The 23,591-nt window shown below is 41.4% G+C and overlaps 1 protein-coding gene across 1 annotated transcript in view; it reads right to left on the reverse strand.

The window, feature by feature from the left end:
• The window catches only part of LOC134457913 (complement C3-like), a 72,497-nt gene that overhangs the window by 43,351 nt on the left and 5,555 nt on the right, over window positions 1-23,591 (reverse strand). The window contains exons 2-13 of the mRNA XM_063209936.1: window positions 16,265-16,457; window positions 14,909-15,083; window positions 13,672-13,742; window positions 10,486-10,577; window positions 9,502-9,584; window positions 8,487-8,574; window positions 4,907-5,009; window positions 3,648-3,768; window positions 2,799-2,914; window positions 1,926-2,078; window positions 1,133-1,330; window positions 675-863 (exon numbers count right to left, since the gene is read on the reverse strand). Of these exons, the coding sequence (XP_063066006.1) occupies window positions 675-863; window positions 1,133-1,330; window positions 1,926-2,078; window positions 2,799-2,914; window positions 3,648-3,768; window positions 4,907-5,009; window positions 8,487-8,574; window positions 9,502-9,584; window positions 10,486-10,577; window positions 13,672-13,742; window positions 14,909-15,083; window positions 16,265-16,457 (1,582 nt within the window). The remainder of the gene's footprint in view (window positions 1-674; window positions 864-1,132; window positions 1,331-1,925; window positions 2,079-2,798; window positions 2,915-3,647; window positions 3,769-4,906; window positions 5,010-8,486; window positions 8,575-9,501; window positions 9,585-10,485; window positions 10,578-13,671; window positions 13,743-14,908; window positions 15,084-16,264; window positions 16,458-23,591) is intronic.

The raw sequence follows: 23,591 nt of genomic DNA on the forward strand, positions 1-23,591 counted from the left end.
GTTGATGGATTAAACACCTGGTCCCAATGTGTAGTGGTCATAGTTTATGTTTTAACATTGTTGATCATTTTGGCACTTTGTATCAACCAGAAACTATCTGTGCTAAAATCATGATTGACCTTGTAATTTGTTGTCTTGAGAGATTTCCTTTTATTTACTTAAACTTTAAGGGTGCCAGTAGGTAGACCTGTGCTCGGAAAGTCATTGTAAATCAATGGTAAACAGGTGACAAGGATGAACAGGGATACCTATTTTGGGGCTTGATACAGTTCAAATCGTTGGCCAGGGTTTATAATGGTGGTAAAGTGTCTTATTTTTCATGTTAAGCGTTGTCTTGCTTTAAGACAAGTTAAAAGAGGGAATATGTTGCTAAGCTAGTGAAAGTCAATGGATTCGTGTAGCATTGTAGCATGCTACACGGATCCATTGACTTTCACTAGCTTATCGACATGCTCCCTCTTTTAACTTGTCTTAAAGTAAGACAACAACTTACATGAAAAATAAGACACTTTACCACCTTTATAAACCCTGGCCAACGATTTGAACTGTATCAAGCCCCAAAATAGTGGCATACCCCTTTAATCATACACACCTTCCCAATATACATAGTTAATGTCGAGCCCTGGTATGTATACTTCTAATTCACATGTTGTTGTTCCACCAGCAATTCTCACCTCCCCCATGCAGGTATCCTTGACATCCACCCAGACTGAGTCTGACACCACCTCAGAGCCCACATGGAAGTAGGCCACAATGCGGAAGGAGGGCACCATGTCCTTGGTCACTGTTATGTAGTCTGACAGAAGGTTCTGGCCTTGAATCTGTATCCGTTTGGCCTTCACTATTTGCCCTTTGCTCAAGACCTGGACAAAGAGAACTTTTGAAATCCTTTGAGAAGGTGGATCCCATTAGATTGATAGATCGATAGATCGATGGATGGATGGATGGATGGATGGATGGATAGAGAGAGCGCGATCGATCGATCGATAGATAGATAGATAGATAGATAGATAGATAGATAGATAGATAGATAGATAGATAGATAGATAGATAGATAGATAGATAGATAGATAGATAGATAGATAGATAGATAGATAGATAGATAGATCTTACTATAATATACTCCACATACCAAGTAAGTTGCGTCGACATTGATGCTGGAACCCTTGGGATTGAGGTTGATTTTCAGCTGATCTCCAATCGTCAGTTGGACAGCGTTTGTATCGATGTGAAGGTAGTTCTGAGATCCAGCCTTGGGTTTGTATGCGTGCGCTGTCATGGTTTGCAAAGCTTGTCTATCAGCTGTGAGCCCAGGTGCCTTGGTTTCTGCCTGTAGGAAAGTTTGATTAGTTGGGTTACAATTTAATTCATGTATTAATTTTTTAATTTGCATTTTTGTACTAGTTATTCATTGGTTTTTTCAATACTGTATTGTACATGTCCTTCTGTGTTGAATCACTTTGAATGTCCATGCTGAAAGTGATACAGTACCATTTTTGGAAATAAGCTCATATTACACCTCCCCTTAAATTAAATGATCGAGTTTTACCTTTTTCCTGTACTTCCTGCGGGTCTCATAGGATTCAATGTTACCTGCTAGCTTAGAGGTAAAATTTGCACTGCCATACTCAGAGAACGATTGAAAGTACAGAATGAAATTGATAGTGCCTTAATATGTTCCAACAGCACTTAGTTAAGTGTATGATTGCAAAAGTGACAATGCTTGCAATGGGGCACAATACATTTTCCACTCTCTCAATACCAAATCTCTTGGTAAACAACCCTTAACGAAAGAATGCTAAGCTGTGCCCACACAAAAACATTCCCTAATCCTAGTCGGTCAGTGAAGAAATGTTTTTGAGGAAAAAAATAAAAATAAAAAAAAAATAAAAAAAGAACATTTGGGAACGTGAGAAAGTGCTTACCGTGATTTTAAAAGAAGAAATGCCAAGCCTGGTGTTAACGCTGAGTTTAGCGATGCCACTATTTGAACTCATTGTCTCTGTAGGCGGTCCCTCTGCAGTCACCACAACTGGGATGCGCTCTGCTGGAGAACCATCAGGATTGCTGATGAACAGCTAGGGAAAAAAGAGCGGATGTAGCAATCCTGGATAAATATTGATTCTAAGCTTTACAATTGAGAATCTGGTAATATTTGATGAATATGTGGCCATTTGAATGTGCTGACTTCTTTATGTAGAAAACAGAGACTACAGCTCTGAAAAGGTGTTCTTGCCCATGGGGAAGATATGAGGTTAGTCCTTTTGAAGACAACATATTTGCTTATAGATAAACCAATGTTTCTGAAGCATTGAGTTGCTTTTCAATACCTCAACATGCACAATCTGCACACAAATTGACAATCACAAAAATCTTTAACAGGGACTTTCTCATACATTTTCTTAAATGTATCCTAGGTAAAGGACCACTTCTGCCAATTTCAATATGGTGTTGTATTGTTCACACTACCCTTGACTTGCCAGTACCCAGTGACACTCTTTTATTCCCCAGTCAATTAAACACACATGGACTGGATGGGGCAGGGTCAGTGGATGAGAACATCCAATGTGTCTGAGCCTTTGTCTTGTCTATCCTCGTATTTTCTTATTTCCAAGTACTTTTACGTGTTTTGTTTTTGTTGATGTTATCCTTTTGTGGATTTTTGTACTGCTGCAACCCCCCTATCTGCGAGACAAATTTTTCCCTGGTGGAGACTAATAAAGTAACCTAACCTAACCTAGCCTAACCTAATGTTTTGGGTCCTTTATGTCTTGAGGAAGTGCAAATATGTAGCTCACTGTGACGTCAAAGGGCATTCCTGGCTTGAAGTACTTGGGGGTCCTCTTGAAATGGATGGTGTAAGGGGATGTGACGATCAGAATGCCTCTTCTCTCTGCCTCCACCATCTCACTGCCTGTACACAGTAAGAAATGGGTTAATATCTCCAGAGTAAACTTTTCTAACTCAAAAAAATGAGTTAGAAAAAATGAGTTGCCCGTCAAAACGCACACACGCACACACACACACACACAAACACCGGCACACGCACACGCACACGCACACACACACACACACACAATCAAATCCCTGTCTCTCTTTCTTTCTTTCTCTTACACACACATACACACAACGTCTCTCTCAAACACATGTACGCAAACACAAACTCTCTCCCACACACACACACACACACACACACACACACACACACACACACACACACACACACACACACACACACACACACACACACACACACACACACACACACACACACACAAACTCTCTCTCAAACACATGTACGCAAACACAAATTCACTCTCTCTCCCATACACACAAAACTCAGATCACAGATCGAGATCAGAGCTATTCTCCACAACAATCACGACGAGCAACTAAAGCAGGTAGGCTTTCCATCTCTCTCTCTCACACACACACACTCACTCACTCACTCACTCACTCACACTCACACACACACACACACACACACACACACACACACACACACACACACACACACACACACACACACACACACACACACACACACACACACACACACAAACTCTTTCTCAAACACATGTATGCAAATACAAACTGTCTCTCACTCTCTCACACACACACACACACACACACACACACACACACACCTGTGTCTGTCAGCACACTGACATGCACATAGATGGAAGACTTCACAATGTCGGCCATGTTGGGGAAGACGTCTATTATGTGCTCTCGTTTCAGAGTGGCCTCCCCATTTCCTTGCTGGATCTGCCCACAAACAACAAACAAGAGCAGCAATCAGAGATGTTAAAGCAAGTTAATATACATGACGTGGTAAATCTGTTACAGCAATAGATAGTAGCCCACACACAGGTCTGTGTGTGTGCAACATGATCTCCAAAAATTCCGTGCTCCTGGACACGGATGTTAAGGACACAAAATCTGTGTCCAGGAGCACGGATTTTGCCAAAATTCCGTGCTCCTGGACACGGAATTATTTTCCGTGATGGGCACACAGAAGTGCTCTCTCTATGCTCCCACAGCTCTATGTTTCCACAGTCTTGTGTTTTCTCAGGATTTTTCTAATTTCAAATATCTTTTCTAAAAAAAAAAACATTTCTTCCTGACAGGTTAGGGTTAGGGATTGTTTTGGTCTAGGCACAGCTAGTTTTCTTATACAGCACCGCCTCCAGGCGCATGTGGAATCAATAATCAGTGCCAGAGCCATATAGAAACAGAGTCGGGCAATCTCCACTGTGTGCTAGGGCCCACTTTAGCATTAGCAAAATTAGCTGTTTGGCGTCTCAGAACTGCTCAGCATTGCGAATGTTAGTTCCTAGAAGTGGGCGTAGCACACAGCAAATGCACTGCAATGCAATGCAGGGAATATGACAAGACTTGCTGTTCGTAGTAATAACTTCAGATAAACATCACAGATGGTAAAACTGTTGTGATTATCATTACCGAGACAGTTGATAGTTTACATATTTGTGGAGATTACCCCGCAGTCTAGTTCGTTAGTCCTATATTTTTGGCTTTTATGTGGTGGTTCTATGTTGAGTCTATGGAGAGGCAGCCGCTTTAGGCACGACCTCGATCTCGTTGAAAGGCGGGGCTGCAATTTATTTCCTGGTCCTCCATTGGCGCAACTCTCCTCCTCTATGGTTCTGATAAGTGCTGCAATCAGGTTGAAAATAGCAAACACATGAAGGGGGCACAAAAATAAAATAAATGGTGGAGAAAAAGAATCACCACTTGGTGGTAGCAGACATAGATGTCAAAAATGGTAGTCTGGTCAAAGGTAGTCAGATAATGACGTGCTGGGATGAGACACTGTAGGTCACATCTAATTGCAGTGTGTGTGTGTGTGTGTGCGTGCGTGTGCGTGTGCATGCATGTGTCTCACATCTACTCGTTGCAATGACTGTGGGAGAGTCCTTTTTTCACCATTGTGGATGACCCCGAACATCACGAATCCAACTCCTGTAACCTCTTTGCCATACAGATACCTTAAAAGTATAGTATGTCATTATTTTAGCAGAGATAGAAAAAAACATAGCACACAATAATACTCAAGCACTCAAGTAAAAGTCCTCATCTAGCTATCTTAACTTTTCTTAAATCCCACTAAATAAAAGTATCAATTTTCTGATATACAGACTATTGAAAGGAAGAGTATGTCATTTTGATGATTTTTTTTAAAACACATTGACTCCAATGAAATTATTTTCTTTTCAACTCCCATGTATTGACATTCTCCTGCATCTTCTGTGTGATTTTTGTAACTCTGTGGTGAGCAGAACTGACATACATCATGAAAACAACTACAGAGTCAAAACTCATCTGGGCATTTTATCACAACAAAGTATTTAAGTGCTATTACAGCGTATCAACTCATGCACTTCCTGATCATGGAGCAGCCTAATCAAAGCAAGCGGTCTTAGTACCGTTTTCCAACTGGTGGACATACAGAAGGACATGGAGTTTTGCTGTCATTAGTTTTCAAAAGTTGTGACAATAGTAGTTTGGATTGACAAATGGCACAGCATGTGTGGAAGCAGCTTTCAGTGAGTGTATCTATTTATTTTTTTCTACACAGAAGGACAAATGCCTGTCATGAGACATTAATAGTAGCACTTCAGAAGATATGGCTGTAAAAATGAATACTGATCCATGTGTATTTTCATTCAAATACTTTACTCGGAAGCGCCTGGATTTCTTCTTGGGATGTAAAAATAAAAATACATCTAGATCCTCAATTCGAACTCAGAGAATCAATCAGCACATAGGCTATGTAACTCCTTTCGAGGGGGGAAAAAACGGCTATTTTTAGTTAAACTAAGCTTCGCTTAGCGTGACCTAACTTCGGAATGGAAACATGCATATACTGTATAAGGATTTGACTTGAGGAAAGCTGAGATTCACATTGATACACAGTAATATTATTATACAAAATGACGGTGGTGACATGTTATGGTTGAGACAGTAGCAGTGTCCAAACCAATGGACAAATTTAAGAGAAAATAATAAACTTAGGAAAGCAGATTTCACAGGGGGTGGGCACATGCACAGTAATGAAATATCATAAAATTAGAATTGAACCTGGTAACACTTTATAATAAGTACCCCTTTTTAAGCATAAGTTAAGCCTTAGTTAAGCCTTATTTTAACATTAGTTAACCCTTAGTGAATCACGAGTTAGTCATTATGTAAGTATTATTTCTCATTTCTTAATCATTAACTACTAATGTTAGTAAATGGTTTGTGTGTGCTGATGTAACTGTTCGCTAAGCAAAGTTAAGCCTTAGTCAAGCCTTATTTTAACATTAGTTAACCCTTAGTGAATCACAAGTTAGTCATTATGTATTTCTTCAGATAACCCTCCTTTATTTCTGAAAAAAAAAAACATTATCTCTTTGTTGTCTCCTACCACCTAACCATTAACAAGTACTATTAGGCATGTATGGTAATGGTTTGTAAACTCTTGCTTTAGCATCAGTGAAATCTTAATTAACCCTTTTGTGATGGTTAGTGTGTGATGACTGGTAACATGGCAAACAGTAAGTTGAGGCTCATGTGACTGCCCCTCATGGATGTTTCTGGACATTAACAAATGACTTGATAATAAAGTGTTGTAACTCCTTGATAATCCATAAGCAATGCTTAACAAGTCATCTGTTAATGTGTTGTAAAGCCTTAACAGGTTTTCACTTTAGAACAGTTCCCCAGATATACTTAAGTAATGGGTTATAAATCCTTGATAATGCTTAAGCAATGCTTAACAAGTCATTTGTTAATGTGTTGTAAAGCCTTAACAGGTTTTCACTTTAGAACAGTTCCCCAGATATGCTTAAGTAATGGTAAATGGACTATGTGTATGCCTCACATTCACCCTCAAATTCACACAGCGGTGACCGAGGCTGCCACGCAAGGTACCACTCTGCCACCAGGGGAAACTTGGGGTTAAGTATCTTGCTCAAGGACACAACGATGGAGACAGGCCGAGCGGGGCTCGAACCTGAAATCTTTGGGTTGCTAAATGGCTCCTCTACCATCTGAGCTACCACCGCCTCAAGCAATGAGTTGTAATTCCTTGATAATCCATAAGCAATGCTTAACAAGTCATTTGTTAATGTGTTGTAAAGCCTTAACAGGTTTTCACTTTAGAACAGTTCCCCATATATACTTAAGTAATGGATTATAAATCCTTGCTAATGCTTAAGCAATGCTTAACAAGTCATTTGTTAATGTGTTGTAAAGCCTTAACAGGTTTTCACTTTAGAACAGTTCCCCAGATATGCTTAAGTAATGGTAAATGGACTATGTGTATGTGTATGCCTCACATTCACACAGCGGTGACCGTGGCTGCCACGCAGGGTACCACCCTGCCACCAGGAGAAACTTGGGGTTAAGTGTCTTGCTCAAGGACACAACGATGGAGACAGGCTGAGTGGGACTCGAACCTGAAATCTTTGGGTTGCTGAACGGCTCCTCTACCATCTGAGCTATCACCGCCTCAAGCAATGAGTTGTAACTCCTTGATAATCCATAAGCAATGTTTAACAAGTCATTTGTTAATGTGTTGTAAAGCCTTAACAGTTTTTCACTTTAGAACAGTTCCCCTGATATACTTAAGTAATGCTTAACAAGTCATTTGTTAATGTCCAGAAACATCCATGAGGGGCAGTCACATGAGCCTCAACTTACTGTTTGCCATGTTACCAGTCATCACACACTAACCATCACAACAGAATTAAATAAGATTTCACTGATGCTAAAGCAAGAGTTTACAAACCATTACCATACATGCCTAATAGTACTTGCTAATTGTTAGGTGGTAGGAGATAACAAAGAGATAATGGTTTTTTTTTTTCAGAAATAAAGGAGGGTAATCTGACATTTTAATGATGGTTTACTAATGATTAGCAGAAAGTTCAATCACCATAAACGAATCATTAATTAACAGTATGTAATAATTACCAAGAAATAGACTAACTTGTGATTCACTAAGGGTTAACTATTGTTAAAATAAAGCTTGACTAAGGCTTAACTTTACTTAACGAACAGTTACATCAGCAAACACAAATAATTTACTAACGGTAGTAGTTCATGATTAAGAAATGAGAAATAATACATACATAATGACTAACTCATGATTCACTAAGGGTTAACTAATGTTTAAAAAGGGTTAACTAAGGCTTAACTCATGCTTAAAAAGGGGTACTTATTATAAAGTGTTACCTTGAACCATTTGTAAATATACATTTGTGCAACAGACCCTTTATCATCACCCTTCCTTTGTTCAACTGTAATGGATTTTCATCAACATTAGCCCTTTTATGAGTGTGATTGCTTTTAGCCAAACTTTCAAAAATCAATGTGATGTCATACCATATATATGAGGGCATGTATTTTTGGCTAACATGTGAAACCTAATCTAAAGTCTTAACAAATAATCAATCCCATTTGACAAATGTTGTTCTTACCAAGCGGAAATGGCAACCTTCAGGTCGGGATCATTCACATAGTAGAACGTTTTCACCGGGGTCAGAGAAATCTCAAAGGTTGGCAGAACTAAAACAAACCAACAAACAAATACATCAATAAAAAACAAATCATCAAAAAGATAGATAGATAGATAGACAGACAGACAGACAGACAGACAGACAGACAGACAGACAGACAGACAGACAGACAGACAGACAGACAGACAGACAGACAGACAGACCGATCGATAGATAGATAGATAGATAGATAGATAGATAGATAGATAGATAGATAGATAGATAGATAGATAGATAGATAGATAGATAGATAGATAGATAGATAGATAGTAGGGCTGTAACGATATTGTATCGAACCGAGAAATCGTGATACACAGAGTCACGATACTGTATCGCGATACAAGGAGGCAGTATCGTGACACGCCCTTTCAAAGTTTTGTTACCCATCAGTCAAGAAAACAATCACATAACATGCAAGTTATAGTGCTTCCAAGCTTCAAATTATGATCATTATTATATTTAAACTTTTTCAAAATTATTAGTATCCTCTTGTAACCTGTTCTACCTCTACTCGGTCATAGTTTTTATTTATAATATTATTTTATAATGTTGGCAACTGAGAAATTGTGGGGTGTATCGAACCGTAGGTCAAAGATTGCGATACAAACTGAATCTAGAGTTGAGTGTATCGTTACAGCCCTGATAGATAGATAGATAGATAGATAGATAGATAGATAGATAGATAGATAGATAGATAGATAGATAGATAGATAGATAGATGGATAAATAGATAGATGGATAGTGCACGCATGCATGCACGCACGCACGCACACACACACACACACACACACACACACACACACACACACACACACACACACACACACACACACACACACACACACACACACACACACACACACACACACACACACACACACACACACACACACACACACACACACACACACACACACACAAACACACACACACTCACCATACTCTTTCACTTCAAACTCAGCAGTGAAGTTTTTCTTTGGGGTCTGGGTGAATCTGGCCACAATGGACCACGTGCCATAGCTGCAAAAAGGAAGAGTGGAGAACTTAAAACAAAACCACAAACTTTCTGGAAATACGCTAATTTTACCCTTTCTCATTTTTTATCTTTCTCCTGTTCTTGCGGTCATTCTCTGATCGAATTCTACCTCCAAGCTAGCATATACAATGGAATCGTATGTACCAGCTAGCATAGATATGAACACTCAGAGATTGATCGCAACTACACATGTATAATATTAGGTAAAAATGACTGCGATCTCACTTGAGCCATTGATTCCAAGAAAGGAGTAGTCATCTAGTATCGCACCTAGCTGCCGCAAGAGTGGAAAACACAATAACCTATGGCACTGGGTAAGGGATAGGGCTGCAACAAGGGGGCAGCCCTCAATGGCGCCCCAAGGGCGCAGTGCGGCGGGACGGTACCAGGCTCTGGGTTGATTACTCCCCCCCACCAATCTGACGGGTCAGGAGTAGAACCGGAAACCTTTGGGCTACAAGTCTGACGCCCTAACAGCTTACCCATGACTGCCCACGGGAGGCAATGCACCAGAGCATTGGAATACTTAATGATAAGATTTTTATGGACCACAATCTGCAAAATATGGAATAATTTCCTATCCAGTTGTTTGGAGTTGGCAAAACAAACTATTTTCCCGCTATCAGTTCTTCAATGGTTAGCTATTGGCAATGGCAAAGTACATGTAGCTAACACTAATCAGCTAACTAGCAGACTAATTAGCATAGTTAGCGAACTACACATAATTTTCGTAATCAAGAGGATTCATCTTGCACAATGGCACCCACCGAGGTACTATCACTGACATATAAGTATAAGTCTTCAGAGCCATAAATCCACGGTTTCGGCATGCATCTCACCCGACCTCGACGACTTGTCAAGGCTGTTGTGTCAGACTGCTCTCACCTTACAAGCTCTGGAATCTTGAAGTCGCCAGTTATTACCCCGTTGTCTGGAGAAACAACTGTAGGCTCTCTCATCATAATCCCATGGGCATTCTACTTGGCAGAAGACAAAAGTGGTTACATTACATTATATTGCATTATGACTTATTATTACGTAAGTTAGCACACACTTTTATGCAAAGCAACACAACTAAAGAACATGAAAGAAAAATACAATATCACAGAGGACAGCAGTGATTACATCATATACTACATTTATACATTTATAATGCTTTAGAATACCAGTCATTTTAAAGCTTTATTAACACTTAATAAAACATTCCTTAAGACAATTTTACCCACGTTTGTAAATGAATAAGGAATACAATGTTAACATAGAAGACAGACATCCGTAGCAGGCCTGGAATTTGGCCTCCGTAGGGAAAATTACATGAAACCACAGGATGTGGACACGGCCGGTGTTCTGTAAATTTATCCTACATGTAATTTCATCCCACAATGCCCCTCTGCGCATGCCCAGAGCATGGAACGTCATTTTACGTAATTTACCGGAATTTTATCCTACATCAGCTGTGTGCAGTACAAGCGGATAAACAGAGTACTTTGGTTAAAAACAAAACACAAGTATTGAATGGGGAATGCATGCAATGGTATTTATCTGTTACCTTTCAACATTTTGGGTAAAGAATGCACAAATACAAGATGAAGTAAGTCAGTAGCCTCTTCTGCAAGCATCAGAACAAGCATAGCCTGTCGCGATGAGACTCACTACATAGAAGAAGTAGACCTGCTGGCCAGATGGTGCAAAGACAACAACCTCCTGCTGAATGTCAACAAGACCAAGGAGATTGTTGTCAACTTTCAGAGGGTCCAAAAACAACTGCCACCACTGACCATCAACGGTGATGCTGTGGAGAGAGTGAGCAGCACCAAGTTCCTTGGAGTGCACATCAGTGACGACCTCTCTTGGACCACCAACACTACATCACTGGCGAAGAAAGCCCATCAGCGTCTCTACTTCTTGCGCAAACTAAAGAAGGCAAGTGCTACACCCTCCATCATGACAACATTCTACAGAGGAACCATAGAGAGCGTCGTGTCCAGCTGCATCACAGTGTGGGGAGGAAGCTGCACGGAGAAAAACAGGAAGACACTCGAGCGTGTTGTGAACACAGCGAAGAAGATCATTGGAGTACCACTCCCCTCCCTGCAGGACATTTACACCGCACGCCTCACCCGGAAAGCACTGATGATCATCAAAGACACAAGCCACCCTGCACACAAACTGTTCAGCCTCCTGCCCTCTGGAAAGAGGTACAGGCGCCTCCTTTCCCGTACCACCAGGCTTGCAAGCAGCACGATGCATCAAGCAATCAAGATACTGAACACTCAACCCACTCTCCCTCCACTGTCAGCCTCTAGCCAGCCAGGCCACTGACAACCCCCCCCTCCCTCATCCCCACCACCATATCTGCGACTGAACATTCCACCTGCACTACTACATCTGTGACTGAACTTTCAACCTGCACTAACTCAAAACATGCACATGCACACACACACACACACACACACACACACACACACACACACACACACACACACCACACACACACACACACACACACACACACAAGCACACCGCACTTTCTGCACTAAACCCAAACATACACACACTGACACACAACTCATACTCACACACACACACACACACACACACACACAAACACACACACACACACACACACACACACACACACACCACACACACACACACACACACACACACACACACACACACACACACACACACACACACAGACACACACACAGACACACACACACACCCAGACGCACACCACACTTTCTACCTGCACTAAACACACACACACACACACACACACACACACACACACACACACACACACACACACACACACACACACACACACACACACACACACACACACACACACACACACACACACACACACACACACTGCTGCTGGTGTACTTGATAGACCTATTTTAATATTTATTTTTCTTCAAATGCTACTATTACTATGTCAGAACGCTATAAAGGACTTTTAGAAAAAGCACAACAAAATACCTCCTCTTAATGTATGTTCTCTACAAGTCTTCTGTTGTCCAGTCTTGCACTTTAAATGTCTGTATGAGCACTGTCTACGTCCATACTGTCTTATGTCCATGTATGAGTACTGTCTATGTCCTTACCTAGATTAGTCTATGTCTGCATGGGAAAGCAAGAAACGTAATTTCAAATTCTTTGTATGACAATAAAACCAACTTGACTTGACTTGACTTGACTTGAATCGTCAGGATGTCCTACATTAACATGGTGGCTATAAGCACATTCTGACGTTTATGTTTGGGTTTCGACAGTTGCGGAAGCATGTAAGAAGAAGGGCATTTTCTGAAAAATCAGGAAAAGTTGTTGAACAGACATGTCTGACGTCTATGACTTTGGCGATGTAGAACAGATTGACAGACATGTCTGACAGAACGTCCTACGTAGTTAAAAAATTACAATGCAGGAAAATCTGGCAGAACACAGGCACTATTCAGGCAGACAAGACAGATGTTCCATTACTTTACCATAGCAAGCCCTTCATGCCAATGTATTGCAACCAAGGCCCGGCTAACATGGCTCGTGCCATGCTATTTTTCAGTGCATCCCCTTTCACAACCATACTGTAGTCTAGGTCTGTTAGCCAGTGCTCTTCCTGCCAACCCTTAAGTCCCACAGAATTAGAGGGGCAAGAAAAATAAAACATTAAACGTTATATTGACAATGACTAGACATGGGCACTCTTTATTCATGTAGGTACTAGATCAACTGTACAAAATCAAATACAGCACTATGCATTATGCACCAAAAAGTAAAGTGGATGCTCGTCTAGGACACCAAATTTAATACAACACAACTTTGTGTACAGATTTACCAATAATATCACATTATTCCATACTCATTTACAAATGTTTGTAAATTCTTATTTATATCAGTTTTTATTTAATAAGTGTGGAAACACGATTTGCTAAGTGTTAATAAAGCTTTCAAAAGAGTTTTCTAAAGTGTTACAGACATTTTTTATGTATAAGATAGATAATAATCCTGTATTTGTATATTAATCATGTTTTTTATTCATATAAATGAACATGAAAAACAAACCAGTATGTCCACTTGTACGCTAGACCGTGTTGGCTTGAATTCTGGACTGAGGGCAAAAACACGATAGAGGACTGGACAGAAGTATGGAAAGAAAGAAAGAAAGAAAGAAAGAAAGAAAGAAAGAAAGAAAGAAAGAAAGAAAGAAGGAGGTAAGAAAGAAAGGAAGATAAAGCATCAGCGGAAGTGTTCCCTTTTAAAGTTATATAGTGACAAGGGAGAATAATAAGATAAATGTCAACGTAACGTGCAACATTAAGTGCAATTTAAAACACTTACAAATAGTCAGATATACTGATAAGCGGGTATTTTCTTCCCTTCATTTTCTAAAATAACTTCATGCACACGGTAAAAAAGGGGGTGTTAATATTCAAATGTAAACTCCTGATATACCTGTAACTCCACATATTTACAACACTCTGAGAGTCAAATTACTCTCAACAGTGGAGTCTAAAGTCAGTGGAAATTTTGCAGATGACCAGTGTAATTTCATTTCCATAGCAGGCTTAGCTTGCTTGATTTGTTACAGTAGAACATCCAGTATTCTGCGCTATTTTAAGCAATATGTCTCTAAAGACTAAAATGAAGAAAAGGGAAAATATATAAAATAATTGTTAATTTTTTTTTTTAATCAGCCATTTCTGTTAGTGCAATTGAAAAATGGAATGCAATTCCAGTTTTTTATCAGGGACAGTGTAAGCTTTAACCAGTTTAAATTATCACTAAAAAAGATGGCTTAAGGCTAATCAAAAATGTGACCAATGATCATTGTGCTTTGTTACAGTTAGCACTGCCATATGGCATGTGCATCATTATGTGTGTATTGCCTTCTTGTGATAATGTGATTGTACATGCTTTTTTATGTTTTATTAGGCTGTTGCTGCTCCAGTTTGTGACTTGTAGTGACAAGACTAGTAGTGCATGTATTGTCTATGTTTTTAATGTGTGTTTGTTTTTAGCTCCCTGCCCAGGGACCACAGACCCTGGTCCCTGGTCCCTGTCAAATAAGCAATAAACTAAACAAAACTAATTATACCTGAAAACAACTAAATCAGAGGTTTGTGATCTTTTTTTATTAAAAGTGCTGAATAGGCCATATTTGCGCCATTTCAGCAAACCAAACAGAGACATTTTTTATCACAAAGTTCAGGGACCCCAGAACACAGTTCTGTCTCCAAAAACTATTATTGAAATCCTACGAAAATGTGTTAGTTCTCCCGCTGGTTGGCAGATCCCTCACCTGTGTTTTTAGGGGTGTAAATGGTTTTGTCGGTCTGTATGAATATGAAGCCGCTTTGGAATGACAGCAGGACCACCTTCTCCAGTTCGCTGACTTTGTTGGCACCTTGTTGGAAAGTCGCTCGTAAGTACACATGCTTGACCGCAGGGTTCTCAGCAAAGTAGCCAGGGGCAATCTATGAGGAGACACACACACACACACACACACACACACACACACACACACACACACACACACACACACACACACACACACACACACACACACACACACACACACACACACACACACACACACTTCTATTACTACACAGTGGGGTGCTCATTGAAATAATAATAAAACAATAACGTAAAATAACTAGATTGCCCTTCATGCATGCTCAGCACACACACATGCGCACGCACGCAAACACACACACACACACACACACACACACACACACACACACACACACACACACACACACACACACACACACACACACACACACACACATACACACACACACACACACACACACACACACACACACACACACACACACACACACCTCAACAACACATTGTCAAACACAGTGGTTCTTAACCTCATCCAAACATCTTCATGTGTATACACACTAAAAACTGATTTGAGTGATTAATTATAATGATTCTTGCTGGAGACATGAACCCATACCTTAATCATTTTACATGGGGACCAAATAATGTTTTCATTTTGTTTTGATTTGGCCTAATTATAATGTTCGCAAAGAGAATTTTGGTCGCATCCTCAACAAACAAAAAAAAATCCGCACCCCAGGTTAAGAACCACAACACACACACCACATTCGAGAAAAGACAAAAATATGTTTTTATTATCGTAGCGCCCCCTATGCCCCCCTAAAGTGCAATTTTTCCAGTGATAATGAATACTACAAATTGTTGTTGGTGGTCAGTATTTGTGGAAAAGGTAAGGTTTCTGAATGGGCAGCATGAATTCTGGAAATAAGCTGCTAAAAATATTACAAAGTAAACCTTTAAGTTCCTGGGCCAATAAGGCCATTGGCCCACAATGTAAATGGGGCGGATATGGGCTAAAAACTATTTTGCTAATTGTGCCGCTCCTCAGTGGCCGATTTGGTATGTATCCTCTGGGGATAGTGGAGATGATATGCATCAACTTTGGTTGTGATACTAGTGGGCGTTGCAGAGATATGAGCTCACTTCCTGTTTGGCGTCTTTGCTGCCAACTTTGATTGGATCCTGCACGTTAATAACATGTTAATAATTGTTGATTTTCGAAATGCCATCGTGGGTGGGGGCCTTTTGGGCATGCCTGTGTATGTATTTTACCATTAAGTTTCCCAGCCCTACTTACATGGATGTTGGCTATTTTCTGAAATTTCTCCTCTGAAGTGAGGGTCACAGTTGCGCTGCCGACTTGCTGTCTTCCAGGGAAGGATGTGGCCTCCAGGAAAACATCAAGGGATGGACCCCTGTAATCCTGGGCCTCCACAAACACCCGCTCAGTTGTCCCCACTCTCAGCAGGTTAGGAGCTGTCATCACATATCTACAGGAGGGAACAGAAGGTCAAAGGTTAACTAAGTGAGAAATCATGCATTATCATTACGTGCACCCTGAGTGTGATGTCAAAGGCACTACTACCATAGTCCTGGGCCTCCAAAAACATCGTCTTCACTATCAACATCCTCTCTGGGGTACCACCTTTAACCTCTTAGGAATCAAGATCACAAAGCTACAGGGTGGGGGTGTCAGAAGAGAAAGGTCAAAGTGAAAAAAAAGAAAGAAAGCCCCATTGGGAAACTCCAACTCCCATTGTCATTGTGACACAGCACTCCACAGCACACAAGTGAACACTGCACACTGCACACAACAAAATTGCATTTATGCCTCACCCGTGCAAGGGGGCAGCCCTCAGTGGCGCCCCATGGGGAGCAGTGCGGTGGGACGGTACCATGCTCAGGGTACCTCAGTCATGGAGGAGGATGGGGGAGAGCACTGGTTGATTACTCCCCCCACCAACCTAGCGGGTCGGGAGTCGAACCGGCAACCTCTGGGATGCAAGTCTGACGCCCTAACCGCTCACCCATGACTGCCCGAAGGTTAAGTGGGTCTAGGATTCTGTCTATTGTGACTTGGAGAGGCTTGACAGCGTGTCTGTGGGCCTCCACTGCGGGCTTCTGGTGTATCCACAGACACTACCAGTGTAGTCCTGGGCCTCTTGTGTATCCACTCTTATTTGTAGAGGCAGGGCAGCTGACAGGTTTGGCTGGGCCCGGGACAAAGACTTCTGCAAAGGCCCCAAACCCAATCAATACAATGTAATGAGGATCCAATTCTGCACTGTAAGAAATTATTGTTAATTTAGGGCCGCTCTGCAAAAGTATTCCACTGCTTTTCGAAAAGACAGACAACTACTGTGAAAATATTACTTTGAGCCATGTATTGAGCAGAAGCAGTAAGTACTGCCCAATAGCACCATTGGCCGTTGTGGAACCAACCAAGTTATTTTAGGCTGTGGCATTGAAACCCATTCATTCTTAACTTGTCCACGATAGTGATCAAACTCCAATACCACCCAAAGAACTTCAGTCAATCTCACTGGTTAAAGTGATACTGTCCCATTATTGGAAATACGCTTATTTTACACTACTCCTTCAGTTAAATGATTGATAACCTTTATCTTGTACTTTCAATTGTTCTCTGAGTATGGCAGTGCAAATTATACCTCCAAACTAGCAGTTAACATATTGTCGGCTTGCCAATACCGCCTAAATCTGAATTTGGTCGAAATGAGATTTTTGCATAAACATAATCCCCTACCACAGCTGCATCATCCTGCCTTTCCACCAGAGTAATTTATCAATCACAACAGTCACCAGAGTCAAAAATCTGTATGTATAAAGTCACACACTGTCTATGAGAAAATGAATGACCAGGGACGTAGCTATAGGGAGGACAAGGAGGGCATTTGCCTGTAGACCTAGGGCCCTCCTGCAGGTGGCAGGGGTAGGGGCCGTATTATGACCATGGCAGGTGGTATGGGGGCCCTATCTATTCATCCTGGGGCCCTGTACACAATTGTTCTGCCAATGTGAATGACTTGGGTAACTTGACTTAGCCATTTTTGATGCAAGCAACTTGACATGGGCAAGAAGAAGCAGTTTATCTGTTCAGAGTTTGTTTCTCTCTCTCTCTTCAAAGACAATGGCCTTTTGCCAAAACTTCATCCATTGGTGTCTGAGATATTCTTATTATCATTCAAAGATTGTAGCCTTAACATTTAGCCATACAATATAAATTGAGCAATTATTAACCATGTGCTTTACTTGATGTAGTCAAAGGTTTGTAGAAGGCTGTTGCAGCCTACTTCCCATGACAATCTGTTATTTCACACCTTTATCTAATAATCTCATAATGCAGACATTAAACACTCTTGAATTGATGTCACTTGTACAGTATCTTTTTTCACATCCAGTGGTGTGTCAAACTTGAATGTGGAAAGTATCCAGTAGTGGTTCTATACCATATTCTGAATGCCACGTTCATGGTTTTGAAGTGGGCGGGGCACAGTTCTATGACCAGGTTACCTCTGTCATGGGCAAGGTTGGGGGGTGGGGCAGTTCTATGAGCATGGAGAAGAGCAGAAGTTAACCAAAGATGATAAACAAGGAGGAGACAGTTCGTGAGGAGGTACAAGGACCAAAGAAGTGCCCCACCCCTTCATCCTCCTCCATGACTGATGGACCCTCAACATGGAGATTGGACGCCACTCAACTGCAATGCTTTCTCTGTGAGACACTGCAAGCTGGATCTGTCCTGGCATGAGCAATGAATGTATTATCAATGTGGCAATAGCTCTGGCAATGACAATATTTCGGAGTGCTTTGCTTTGCATGAGAATATAAATAATGTCATCATTGAAAACTTACATGCAAGGAGTAGAAAGTACAATAAAACTGTGAAAATGTATTGGTAGATATTTGAGATGAGATGTATGGCTCTTTGATGGGATTTGGATCATAGTAGCTCGTTCCTTTCAAAGAGCCGTTAAAAAAAACTGGTCCTTTTTAAATTATTTATTCAGTGTTTGGAGTGTAATATTTTGACTTCACCTCAAGGTGATTTTGTTCAAACAACAACTGATTATTCTCCTGCTGCTAAAGACCGTTTTTGCCACTCTTTAAGGCCAACAATTGTGTTTTTTCCCCAAATTAGATTACTTTGGTTGAGGTCACGTGCTTAAAATGAATGAAAAATGAACGAAATAACAGTCAAGTGGCTCCCCCAGCTGTGATCCTATTCCCATCGTTCACTTCTGGGAGCCGTTCAAAAGAACCGGTTCGTTCGTGAACGACACACCTCTAGTATATATGAGATTCACCAGAATGCTAGTTGTATAAGTTCTACAAAAATATTTCATCATTTCCAGGATTAAAGATTGGAATAAAAATAAAAAGAATAATACAACTATCAAAATAATGTGCAGTATACTGTTCTTGTTGTGCTACATCAAATAATTTATTTTAAAGTGTTTTGTTTTCCTTAGAAGGTGTTTCATGTTTGATTTGCTTCTTCACTCAAAATAAATAAAGATAATAAATTAACATCTTAGAGAGGTACTGTTTGTAGTGGACCAATGACACAGACAGGATGACAGGATGATGCAGAAGTGGTAGGGGAATAAAGTTCTGCAAAAACCTCCTTTTGACCCAAAATGATTAGGGGGAACTCACAATTGCTCTATGCAGGGTGCGATTTGTCAAAAAAACAGAGGGGGGGATGTTTTTTTTTTTCATGAAACGTGACGTCACAAAATGAGGTTAAAACGACTAACAGCTCAATATTGGATGATATCAAATGAATAACACTTAATTCAGTCAAAAACAAGGGAGCAGGGTGTTTGTTTTCACACGGACACGGACACTAAGACAATGCGTCTTCATTGAGAGGTTTTTTTTGTAATGCAGTTGGACATCTCTTGCGCAAAAATGTTACACTGAAATCGCGAAGGGGGAATTCTGTAGCCTACATTTTGTGTGCCAAAGACACTTCAGTCACTCACAATTCTAAGCGCACTAACCCTAGAAATACCCACCTAGTGTAGGCAGAGGGGGCTACTTCAACGTGTCGTCCCCATGCGTTGCAACTTTCTACAAACTTTTAGTCGGGTCATACAAATTCATTGCATGTTCAGGCGCTACTCCACCCATTCCGTCTGCCTTGACAGTAGCCTAGATTTACGATTAAGGCACAACGGTTTCATAGCCTAACGTGCAGACAGAAATAGGCCTAAACAATTTCAGTTTTCCTGATGGTAAGGGCACACGTGACGGTTTCATATCGTAGTCTTAATTCAAGTAGCTTTCATGCCTACCTGTTGGGGTCTTTCATTTGCTTGTGGTGCCCTTACAATCCATTTATGCTCCGTTTCAAGCATCTCCCTTCCTAAAGCAGCGAGCCGCGTTTAGCATTCTGTTCGGTTCACCCTGCCAGGACGCACTTTTGCACACAGATGACTGTTGGTTTCATATAGCCTATAGTTCCAGTGTAGGTATTCCTGCCTTTTGCGGTCTTTAAATTGATTGTGGTGCGTTAAAGGGACAGTTTGGTCAATTTCAACATGCAGTTGTATTGCTCACGCTACCCTTGACTTGTCAGTACCTGGTGATGCCACATTTTTCGGCTCAGCCCTTTCCGAGATATGAGCAATTCTAATGGGGGCAGCGTTTGTTTACATTTTTAAAAAATGAAACATAGGCCAACTCCAAATATTTTCCCAAAAGGTACTGCTGTTTGCTAGTTGTCTGCTGATGTTTTATAACCTTTTGGATGTTTTTGGGAATTAATAAAAACATTTTTTTTAAAATGTAAACAAAGAGCTGCCCCCATTACAATGACCAGGATCTCGGAAACGGCTGAAGAAGAAGAAGAAAAAATCTCAGGCACTGACAAGTCCAGGGTAGTGTGAGCATTACAACTGCATGTTGAAATTGACCAAACTGTCCCTTTAATTCAACTTTTCTGCTCCATTTTAAAGCACCTCCCTTCCTAGAGCACCTGCTTTTTTGCCATTTGCATTCTGCATCCAATAGGCACCTCATCAATTAGCGAGAGGGCGCAACGCGCACCTCCTCTGCAGTCTAACAAACCCCGAGGAAAGTGATCAGGACAGGGCGCCTCTCGCAACATGCTACTGTCGGTGCGTCTTTTTGCATAGCCACTCAGAACAGTCGGGAGTAGCCTATTTCAAACCAAATGTCTTTTTAACATTTCCTTTGTTTGCTCCCCCACTGACGCTGCGCAATGCAATGCAATGCGCCCTTTTTGCGCGCCTGTTTATAGGCATTAGCCAAGTAGGCTAGTTGGGTAGGTTGTTTCCTATGCTGTTGAGTCCGAGACCTCGTAAACATCGCGTAAACATCAAAGCTTCCACCACGTCGGGCAATTTCGAAAGTGAGTGCAATGTAGACTGCAGAAAAGGGTCACAAGTTGCCTGTCATGTCAACATTTGTGTTAGTTTATTTTGATAGGCCTTCACGAGGATATTTTTTCAGCAGAGATAAAAACCAGAAGGGGGGACAATCCCCCCCATCCCCCCAGGCAAATCGCACCCTGGCTCTTTGCCCAGGGTCTCAGATTTCCTAGAACCGCCACTGGTGTTTGGCGCGCCCTAGGAAATTTAGTTTTTCCCTGTTTTCCGAAAACCCCAAAATCGGACTTCATATTGACAATAAAGACGTATTTAACAAAGATCCAGCGAGTTTAAACATTCAAACTAAGTGCTGTTTGAAAGAATCATTTATCCTGTCTTTGAGGAAAATAAAATGAAACGATGACAACAATCTCTGCCAAGGCAATGGCAGAATCTGTGGTTGAGCTACATGGGACCCCATTCATTCTGAGTGCGTTACAATATGCGACCTTGCCTCCTCCACTTGCGCTTGTCTCCTCGTACCAGGAAGTAATATGTCATGATGACATCACTGACAACAGCATTATATTTCAATATCTTGCAAAAGCTCAATTGTAAACTCGTTTTCTCATTTGCAATTGGGATGGTGAATGAAAAACAGTCCCTCAAAAGTTGTTGTTTTTATTGTTTTCTGCATGGAGGAGGGGCCAGGAGGCGGGACGAGGAAACATGCACAAGTGGAGGAGGCAAAGTCACTATTGTAACGCACTCCATAACACCAAAGTCTGTTCCCATAAGTCCCATCACTCGGCGGCCATCTTGGCTACGCCTCAAACTGACTATTTGAGATTAGTCAGTGATGGGGTATATTAGAATGAATGGGGGAAATAATGTTGTGTGACAGTGGGACAACACAGCGATACACAACTCATATGGTTGGAATCACAATGAAAAACTGGGTTTAATGGCAGTCTTAGAATGACCGAAACATGAAAGTAACGCTTTAAAACAGCGTTTTTCATTATGCTATTTTTGATCTGCGCATGCGCCACATTCCACGACAACGTTCTGTTTTGCGGCAGGTGGGAGCAAGTTGCGTGGACTTCACCTCTTCCGGCCGGCTGTCAAACGGGCATCCATTCTACACTGGATTTATTTTCTGATAGCCAAAGCAGTAAGCACAATGGTCGTCCCTGCTCATCAGTAATAAAAAAATAGGCTATTGAATAAATTAATGATGTAGGCTAGCCTGCCTCAAAATTGGTGTTTTAAACTGTGATATCATGTTGTTGCCTAAACTGATATAGCCTAAGAAAAAAAAAAAAGCTAAACTGATCAAAGTTGAATGTCTTGCAGACTTGCTCCCGTTTTGCTTTTTCTTACTTACGCTATTTGTTTTCAACCATAAGAAAAACCACAACGGGTGTGCACATGTAGGCCTATGCACACGGCCGGTTTTGTTTCCGTGATTAGGCTATATCTGTCCCTGCATTTTGGATGGGCGCAGAAAGGTGATTAATGGTCGAGTTGCGCTCTCTGCCCAATTCACAATGAAGTTTCCACGGACGGCAAACAAACCACATGGCCGCCAGCAAACAAACCGATTAGGTACGAGCAGTCGTAAAGGTTTACGTTTGCACTTGCGTCAAGGCGTTGAGACGATTGGATAAGTGACAGCGCAGCTCAGCAAGCAATTGGCTCTCGTTACCGGACAGGTGGGAGTGAAGCCGGCAAACGCCATGTTCGCGTAGCCAAATGCTCTCGTTCATTCCTATGGAAGGTTTCATGAGTGATTCGTCTCGTATAAGACCGTCTCTGATAACAGCCTCTGCGCGCCTAGGCGCTAGCCTGCGCTGTCTAGATGGCGCCACTTAGTGGACAGTACCACCCGGAAAAAGTCGTGAGATTCCTCTCTTGTACTACCCATAGACCCTCTCTGGGGGTATCGACAATAAGGTCGTTCATGATGGCGTTTTTTCAGCCAGGCAACAAATTTGCTAGGCAGCGAGCATGCGCACTGTGTGCGCGTGAAGCATCCTGGTTAGAATTTCCGTCGACGCAGCATAAGGGAGTGACCTCTGCGCCACAGTTGTGTCACATGGCATTAAACCATAGCAGGAACAAAAGTTTTGTCAAGCAGCCACGCAGTACCACAAGAACAAGTGCTGGGCAGAAGAGATCCTCCATGCCGTACGTAATCTGCTGTGATTGGCATTCATCAATCTGACGTGAATTGCAGGTGTAGCCCACATGCTTGTGAGGCAGTTC

Source organism: Engraulis encrasicolus, chromosome 1 (assembly GCF_034702125.1).
Source record: "Engraulis encrasicolus isolate BLACKSEA-1 chromosome 1, IST_EnEncr_1.0, whole genome shotgun sequence".
Taxonomy (NCBI): domain Eukaryota; kingdom Metazoa; phylum Chordata; class Actinopteri; order Clupeiformes; family Engraulidae; genus Engraulis; species Engraulis encrasicolus.